We start from the raw sequence: 8,840 nt of genomic DNA on the forward strand, positions 1-8,840 counted from the left end.
CTTCCTTCCTTCCTTCCTTCCTTCCTTCCTTCCTTCCTTCCTTCCTTCCTTCCTTCCTTCCTTCCTTCCTGTCCTTCATTGATCCCTCAGAGAATAAGGGGATCTTGCACACTTATCGACGTGTCTTATTTTATTCTAACTTGATGATTTAATTCTTTTTTTCTTTCTTACCCAATTTCCTTTTACCCAATTTTTTGTTATCGTAACGTTAACGAATAATTCTTACGTTTATTGTCAAAAGTTGAAATTCAAATTGGTGGTGGGTGTGGGGGGTTGGTAGGCAGGAAAGGAAAATAATAGAATTAAAAGCGACAGTTCGTGGTACGCTGTTTGGATTTAAAGAAAAAAAGAAAAGAACGATTCCCTCCCCCCCCCTAAAATAAAAAGAAACGAATAGGGTATTTTCCGTCGTTCGCGCTAGGAGGAGGAGGAGAAGGAGGGGTCCCATCCCCCTTCCCCCTGTTTTTGCGAATTCCGGCCTTCGCGGTGAATTTTTGCGCACACGTGTGGAGTCTTGCTCCGTGTAGGTAAAGTCAGAGGAGAAAGAGTACCCGTCGAGGGAGGCTGGGTGAGAAAGAAAGAGTGAGAGAGAGAAAGAGAGGGTGGGAGGGAGGAGGGAGACTTTATCGAGGTGGGGAGAACAGGACCGTCGGACTCGAAAAATCACTCCCGACAAAAAGTACCGTCCACGCAAATACTTATGCACCGGTTAAAGAAAGGACACGCGTGCACTCTTTCATATCAAAGTTGCCGGGGCTCGATCGGGAACCGATAAAACTAGTCTAATCGTTTTTTCTATAGGGGGAAGGGAAGGCTGGGGGGAGGGGCAGGGGAAATAAAAACAAAAAAGAACAGAAATAAAAACTTTAAAAGTGCATATTATAATATGTGCATGTGTATTATTGCATTTATATATACATTCTAACATGGGGTGGTGTTGGGAGGTGGTGAGAGATGGGGGGTAGGGGTAGGGGGCAATGGAAGAAGAGGAAGAAAAAATGGATAGAAAAGTGATGGAAGATAGAAATATTGTACGAGTATGAAAGGACGGGAATGAAAGGACGAGGGTGAGGAGAAAGAGGAGGAGGTGGAGGAAGAGTAGGGGGATAAAGAAGAAAGAGGAAGAGGAACGTGCGATCACAGTGGATAGGATCGATCCCCGATGAACTCGAATGGGTGGATGCATGAAGAGGGCTAGTGTTAGTCCTCGGGCAACATTCTCCGGTAATGGCCGGGCTGTACCTCGAGTAACACAGGTGCCCCCTTCGTCTCGAGGAGAGGAAGACCTTAAGAGAAGAAGAATAACTCGATTCCGACTACCTTTCTCTCTCTCTCTTTCTTTCTTTCTTTCTTTCTTTCTCCTCCCTTGAATTCTTTCTCTCTCTCTCTCTCTCTCTCTCTCTCTCTCTCTCTCTCTNGAAGACCTTAAGAGAAGAAGAATAACTCGATTCCGACTACCTTTCTCTCTCTCTCTTTCTTTCTTTCTTTCTTTCTTTCTCCTCCCTTGAATTCTCTCTCTCTCTCTCTCTCTCTCTCTCTCTCTCTCTCTCTCTCTCTCTCCCTCTCTCTCTCTCTCTCTCTCTCATTCTTGCAGAAGAAGAAGAAGAGCTAATTATTGCTTCGAGCATGTCGTTTGGCTGATTATAGAAATCGAGACGGCTTCCTGCGGTGAATCTTTCGAAGCAAATCCCATCACCAGCACACAGTTTAACTCCTACCCTAATCTTCTCTACATTAAGTTAAATAATATTTTGTTCTTCCTTTTGCTCTATCATTCTTTAATTTGCCTTTTTGGATTGAACAAAGATCAATGGTATATTTAGGAAGGTTTGAATTTATTACAATTAATTATCGTTAGAGAGATGATCGATTATTGATCATTGATCATCATCATCATCATCATCATTATGGTTGGATGTCAGTAAGGGTGACGAAATTTTGCAACCTGAGTCGTGGTAAGAAAAAGTATCTCGTTGTTGTTGACGAGTGTCCGGCCCCATGTGGCCAAGACAAGTTTCGGGAAGTCTCCCTCTCATTCAAGAACATCTCTCACTGCGAGGAGAAGAAGTAGGAGTTCTTTCATTGTTTCGCTCGTTTAGGAGTGCATTGGTATTTCGGACTGATCACTCCTCGAAACAAAAAAAGATTCGAATAAAGGAGAAGAATGGATACCAAAGCGTGGAAGAACCATATCAGGACAGGCGCGAGCTCGAACGCGTGACTCGTACAAGTTCATGTGGGTCAGCCAAGACATCGAGTGATTCCCCTTGCTTTATAATAGATCTCTAACTATGACCTCGTATTATACTTATACCCTAATCATCCTATCTTTCTCTCCATTTTATAATCGTAACATTAATTATTAAACTACAAGCTAAACGTAAAACAATATTTGTTATTAAGTTCCTTCTCTATCTCCCTATTTTTATATTAAATATTTATCTCACCGTATATGTAATAATAATAATAATTTAAGATCATTATTATTATTTATATGTTACAGATGGCGAATACCTATTCGTGGACCCAGAGAATAAATTAAACAAGTACGCGCCGAAGAATTGGCGAAATTCGCACACTTACGTAAGTCCTGATAATCTGAAGACCAATTTTAATTAAATCGAATGAAATATATTTTTGTTTATCGTAATATATATTTTTTTGTTTGTAAACGAAATTACACTTACCGGCGCATGTTCCGTTCGTTCGTTTTATCGTCGAGATGGTTTAAAATTGGTAGGATTTTAGTAGAGACTGTACTCTCGGAAGCATCCCGCGTGCGCGCTGATGCCAAGAGAAGAGGGAACGGGTGTTGGGAGAGGGCGGCTCCAAAGAAGGGTGAGAGAGTAGCTCGGTCGGGCGCCGAAGGGAAGAAGGGGGCCTTGGACAGGCTCACGAACGGGAGCGGAGGACACGGAGACGGAAAAGGACTGAGGATGAGGAGGAGGATGAGGAGGAGGAGGAGGAGGAAGAGGAGGAGGAGGAGGAGGAGAAGGAGAGTAGAAGGGAATGAAAGAGAGGGCTCCGGGGCCCCTTTGGTAGAAAGGGAAAAATATGCACGATCTGATGCTGGATTAATATTTATAGTTGCTAAAATATGCGCCCTCTCGGCTATAATTTCCTACGATTCTTAGCCCCTTCTTCTTATTCTTATTCTTCATCCACGTCTCTAGGTCCTCCTCCCCAAACAAAATAATAAAAGAAAACGAAAAGGAAAAAGTAAAAAAAAAAAATACCAGAAGAGAAGAGTCCCCTTTCTATGTCCAATTTTCGACTACCGATTATATTCGCTACCGTGTCTGGCTTCCGTCTTACATTTCTTTTTATTCGGGTGCCCCTCTTACCGATCCGAGTCGTGCCGTTGCTTTCTACAACACCTCGACTTTTGAAAGACTTTTGAAGAATTCCTTTTCTTCAATTTCTTACTTTTCGGTTTCAGGGTTTGGACAGCAGCGGAAGGCCCGCTTTTATACTTTATTTTCGTGTACGTTACTACGTTGACACGCCATTGCTGTTAAGGTAAGATAACGTTTGAGCCGAATAGAACAAGTTATAATCTAAATAATAAAGTTAACTCGTTAAGACGATAAGAATGAGAGGAGGAGGAGGAGGAGGAGGAGGAGGAGGGKATGCTGGTTTGTGTTGACTCGATTTAGAAGCAATTAGATATTATCTTGGGCTTGTATCAACATCAACATCATCATCATCATCATCATCATCATCATCTCGAAATCGTTTCAGCGATGAAACTACACGACATCACTACTACCTGCAGCTACGGGACAACGTCGTTAGACATGGCGGCGGAGTGGAGAGTCTTCATCCTCACCATCCCCTTCACGAACCTTCGATCGTTACGCCATTGCTCACGCTCGCTGGGCTCGCCCTCCAAGCCGACCTTGGCGATTACTCCGAAGAACGACACAGACCGCACGCTGGATCCGTCGGCTATTGCAAGCCCACGGATTATCTTCCTCCTCACGTACGACCCATTTGTACTTGCTCTTTTTTCTTATTTTCTTTTTTTCCCCCCTTTTTCTTTTTCTTTTTTTCTTTTCTCTTTTTTTCTTTTTTCTTTTTTTTCGTATTCCTCTTTTTTCCTTTACCCGAGGTATTTTGTAAACGTTAAGTAGTAGTAGCAGAAGAAGAAGAAATCCATTATAAATTGGTCGTCCGACATTTGAAAAAGATCAAATAACAGAGTAGCATAAATTTAATTTGACAGTTATCCGTTCTACGATCATAAGATCTCGTTTTGATTCTTGGACTTCAGATGTGCCTCGAATCGAGCGTGCTCGCAGTCCTCGCAGCACAACACAGAGATAATCGTGGGCTCTCGAGGGAGGAGGCAGAACTCCAATACATCCGGGAGGCGTTGTTGTTGGAGGCGCCGCTCAACGCTCACCTATATCGGTTGCGAAGAAGCAAAAACGAGGCAGGCCCGGGAAGGATACTCCTCGCGATTTGCGCTCGCGGTGTGCGAGTCTACGCCGAGGAGGAGACACCCCGTATCTTTGCGTGGAACAATATCAACAAACTCTGCTTCGACGTACGTTATTCAAATTCATTTACATTTCTCGAGAATAAATAAATAATATCAATTGTTTATTATTTGGGGAACAACACAAACAATTGTATTAAATAATATTTTCTTATTATTAACAGCGCAAGAAGTTTGAAATACGTGCGCTCGATCAACCGGACAAACTCACTCTCTACAGTGGTTGCGACGACAAGAGCAAGTTACTCTTGGGATTATGTCGAGACACCCATCAATTTTCCATGGCTATAGCACCCAGAGTAAATGAAGCGAAAAGAAGAGAAGAGGAAGGTATGTCACCTCGTCGTATTTCTATTATTATCATTATATTATTTTACGAAGATGATGATTTCAATTTTCTTCGCATCGTCGTCTTCGCAATCTTTTTATTCTTATTCTTATTCTTATTCTTTTTCTTTTTCTTTTTCTTATTCTTATTCTTCTTCTTCCTCTTCCTCTTCCTTCAATCGCGAATATTAAATTCGTCGAATATTTCAGAGAGAAAAGTGTTGAGAGATTGTTACATGTATCCAGCCCGTTGCAAATTGAGTTTAACGACGCGTGGAGCACGTGGCGATCAACGAATATCCGTTATATCCAGCACTTCGTCAAATACAACTTCTGGTATAGTCAGCGATCGAGTTCACAGCGAAGATGAACCGGACACAGCACCAGCATCGACCGAATGCTTACCTCGCCTTACCGAAAATAATTCTCATGCGAGTATTCAAATTGGAATATCAAAAGTTAACGAAACGAACACAGGTGATCGTTCAGTACCATCTCCACCAATGTCTATCGTTGATGGTACGTTTTCAATTGTATTACATATCGCGTGTTTACTTTTCTACGATAACACAAAAAAATAGACACCATTTACCTTAGAATTTTCTTTCCAGAAGTCGACGGTCCCGAAACTACACCTTCATCAGCATTACGACTTATTTCAAGTACAAACACTGTGGCTGATGGTTCTCAGTGCAGCAGTAGTTGTAGTACAGTGGTCGTTGCTAATTCATCTAACAATGGAGTTCAAAGAATGCGTCGAACTTCAGCCACGTCGAGTTTGGAGCTCGGTTATTCTCATACCGCTCAGAATTCGGCTGTTTCTTCGGAAACTGCTAGTTTCCCGGGTGCTATCTACGATAGATGCAGAAAGACTGTTAAATATACGGGTAAGAAATAATACTGATGTATAATCAATTGATATATCGAATGATACATTATAGATTCTCTAATAAATTGATCTATCTAGGTACAGACATTGCCAGTGAAACGAGTGGTGTATACACCTTAAGAAGTAGCGAGATGCAAGACGAAAGAATTGGAGATCTTTATTCGCCAACCGGTGGTACTAATGAATCATCTGCAGCTAGCGACGTTTGTGCATTGAGTTCCGTTCAATCCACCACCGACGAGGCTTCCGTAACTTCAGGATTTTACACGATCCACAGCGGTTTGAGATCTGAAACGAGCGACATTTATACGGACGATATTGGAACGGAAGATCAAGAACCGATTTACAGTCTTTGCAAAGGTGACGAAGAAGTTGACAATGTAGACTCGCTCGATGGAAAACTCGAAGATTCGAGATCACGAAGTAACAGTATAATAAGTACGGGAAGTTTTAGAGGAGACGGTAGTGATCCTTCAAACGTTGGGCCACTGTTATCTGCCGACGAACTTTCCGATTTGATAGTGGGACGTTATCCACCTCGTAAAACAATCAGTAACTCGATGGATTCCGATTGTGATTATGTCACTATGCCACCTCCACTTCCACCACCTAGAACTGATAGTGATAGACAACTTCCACCTCCTCCCCCATATCCAGTAACGATAGATTATTCGCCCATACATTCGTCAAGATTAAAAATACCAAAAGTTGAAAGAGAGCCTCCACCCCCACCACCTTATCACGCCAGTCGGGCTGATTTTACGGGTTTGACGTTAAGAATGCCTATGATACCACCTCCAACACCACCTAGAAACGATGCAGTAACACCTAGAGAACCACCACCACCACCGCCACCTTATCCAGAGATGTCGGATAATAGTAGGCAGAAAACAATTTCTGCTCTCTATCCTACAACAGTCGACGAGGATATCGTTACTCGACTTGCTTCCGCGAAAATAAGTGCAGTTATTACGGGAAGTCAACCGAATCTTTCGTGTAATCCTGGAATTAACGATGTACCGCGGATCCTACCAAAAGCACCACCCAGAATACAACCACCTACATATCCGGGTGACAAGATGAAACCTACACCAGTACACGCACCCGTTGCTGCTCTCGTGGTCGGTCCTAACAACTATTTGGATGTCCATGCTTCTCGAAGTGGCCCGGTATTGTTACCCTATTTAGGTTCGCAACCACCTCCGCCAACACCACCGCCACCACCATCTCCTCCGCCACCGATGTTACATCCTAGACAACCACCGCCACCACCACCAAGTTTAGCCACCGTTTATACTAGCCAAGTGGCCAGGTCGCAAATAGAACAGTACAAACAGCAGCTCTACTCAGACGTCGATTACGTGATGTTCCCGTTGAAGGATCCAGCAGTCTCGAAACAAGAATATATCGACGCAAAACAAGGATCTCTATTAGCTGCTATGGCTGCATATCCACCACCACCTTATCCAACATTCAATAATAAATCAGCACTCATGTATCGTAGCACACCCTACCTTCCCGGTTCCTCGTTCTCATCACAATCGAAATACGCTTCCAATCAAAACCTCAGCACCAGCGACAATAGTTCCAATAGTTATCTACTACATAATAGTTTGAGCAGCCCTTACGCTGCCAGTACAAGCTCCTTATACAGTGGAGTCACATGCTCCTCAATTGGAAGTCAGAGTCTCAGACGAGATCTACCAACTCTCGTTCATCCTCACACTATGCACACGTTTTCTAGAACGAAAAGCGACGATAATATCCTGAAATGTTTCGATTCTCCGTCAGGAACAAAGATGAAATCTTTACCACATGCTAAGCAACATCGTAGATTACCACCGCCACCTCCACCACCACCATACGAAATACAAGTAAGATTCGATAACATTTAATTACTTGAATTAAATACTATTAATTACAAAGTTTAATATATTAATTCATTTGTTTTGTTTTATTCTCAATTTCTTAGAGTCTTGATGAAAATCAACCGTTACCATCAGCCATTGCGTGTCCGGAAAACGTATCATCGAAAAAATTAATGAAATTATCACCTGAAGAGGAGCCCGAAGGTGGAAAAGAAGATTTAATGCTAGACATTCGAACTTTGCGTGAGAAGAGTCGGAACTTGGATCTTCCATTGATATCTGCCCTATGCAACGATCGTTACTTGTTAAAACAAACTAATGCATTCGTAATGCCTAAACATCCTAGCGAATCAAATTCCTCGGGCCTTGTTAAAAGCAGTTCCAGAAGCGGTACTGGAATGAGCTCTTCCAATAGGAATAAATACCCTGTAAGTGGATTATCAACGACACAAATAACTAAGCCACCGAGAAAGTCATCGACGAGTACTCACAAACATCCGGCTGAATCGAAGGGTAACGCTTACAAGGTGAACACAACGTTAACTGGAAAGAAAGATTCCTCAAAAATGTCTCATTCGTAATATAAGATAATATTATCCGCAACGTTTAAGGTATCTTAAAACGAAGGAATTATCATGTACCTTTATCGTGTGTTGTCTCTGTGTTATTGTTAAGTTTCAACGTGAATTACAGAAGATCCTGAATCACGAATAGCCAATATTAAAAGTATAATACTTCCAGAGCTCAGGGTGCCAATTTCGGTGTGTACTTCGTTGACTTCGTTTCGACTCGATAATCCTAAAAGCGAATAGATATTTTCTACTACGTATATTATTATTATTATTATTATTATTATTATTATTATTATTATTATTATTATATCTAGAATTAATAGAATTAACATACAAGCAGTACAAGGCATCGTCACTGTCTCATTATTGTAAATTTCTCGTTACTACTTTTTTGTCTTCTTCTTCTTCTTCTCTTTATCTTTCTTTCTTTCTTTCTCTCTCAAATTTCATGTCTTCGGACTTAGAATGGGTGCTAATGCGGTACCAATGTCCTATAATCTTTTCATACGTTTGAAAATTATTAAGGACTGATATTAAGCTCGTGAAATTTGTCTAAACGTTCGCGTCTTTCTTCATATGTATATGCTTTTCTACAATAATGAATTTTCCTTTTTTTACTATTATATTTAGGTATATGTATACATATATACATATATACATATATATATTTATATATTTATATA

At 41.4% G+C, this 8,840-nt stretch overlaps 2 protein-coding genes and 1 long non-coding RNA gene across 8 annotated transcripts in view; 1 reads left to right on the forward strand and 2 right to left on the reverse strand.

Annotated features, from left to right (window-relative positions):
- Positions 1 to 5,508, reverse strand: part of LOC106790606 (putative sodium-dependent multivitamin transporter) — a 15,773-nt gene extending 10,265 nt beyond the window's left edge. Inside the window, exon 1 of one of the 2 annotated variants that reach the window (XM_014755638.1) lies at positions 5,421 to 5,508. The gene's annotated coding sequence lies outside the window, so the exon portion shown is untranslated. Of the gene's footprint in view, positions 1 to 3,769; positions 3,867 to 5,420 lie in introns of those variants that run through there. The other variant, XM_014755639.1, reaches the window with a different exon arrangement.
- Positions 1 to 8,297, forward strand: part of LOC106790605 (protein expanded) — a 30,500-nt gene extending 22,203 nt beyond the window's left edge. For 4 of the 5 annotated variants that reach the window (XM_014755634.1, XM_014755633.1, XM_014755636.1 and 1 more), the window contains 9 exons: positions 2,504 to 2,583; positions 3,440 to 3,519; positions 3,742 to 3,982; positions 4,274 to 4,549; positions 4,666 to 4,831; positions 5,039 to 5,347; positions 5,440 to 5,715; positions 5,796 to 7,591; positions 7,690 to 8,297. In XM_014755634.1, the coding sequence (XP_014611120.1) occupies positions 2,504 to 2,583; positions 3,440 to 3,519; positions 3,742 to 3,982; positions 4,274 to 4,549; positions 4,666 to 4,831; positions 5,039 to 5,347; positions 5,440 to 5,715; positions 5,796 to 7,591; positions 7,690 to 8,166 (3,701 nt within the window). In that variant the 3' untranslated portion in view covers positions 8,167 to 8,297. Of the gene's footprint in view, positions 1 to 2,503; positions 2,584 to 2,618; positions 3,520 to 3,741; positions 3,983 to 4,273; positions 4,550 to 4,665; positions 4,832 to 5,038; positions 5,348 to 5,439; positions 5,716 to 5,795; positions 7,592 to 7,689 lie in introns of those variants that run through there. The other variant, XM_014755637.1, reaches the window with a different exon arrangement.
- The window catches only part of LOC106790610, a 4,073-nt gene continuing 1,153 nt past the window's right edge, over positions 5,921 to 8,840 (reverse strand). Inside the window, exons 2-4 of the long non-coding RNA XR_001382095.1 lie at positions 8,492 to 8,747; positions 8,227 to 8,383; positions 5,921 to 6,005 (exon numbers count right to left, since the gene is read on the reverse strand). This is a non-coding gene — a long non-coding RNA (uncharacterized LOC106790610). The remainder of the gene's footprint in view (positions 6,006 to 8,226; positions 8,384 to 8,491; positions 8,748 to 8,840) is intronic.

This window comes from Polistes canadensis, unplaced genomic scaffold (genome assembly GCF_001313835.1).
Source record: "Polistes canadensis isolate GaletaPanama2010 unplaced genomic scaffold, ASM131383v1 scaffold_249, whole genome shotgun sequence".
NCBI classification, from domain to species: Eukaryota; Metazoa; Arthropoda; class Insecta; order Hymenoptera; family Vespidae; genus Polistes; species Polistes canadensis.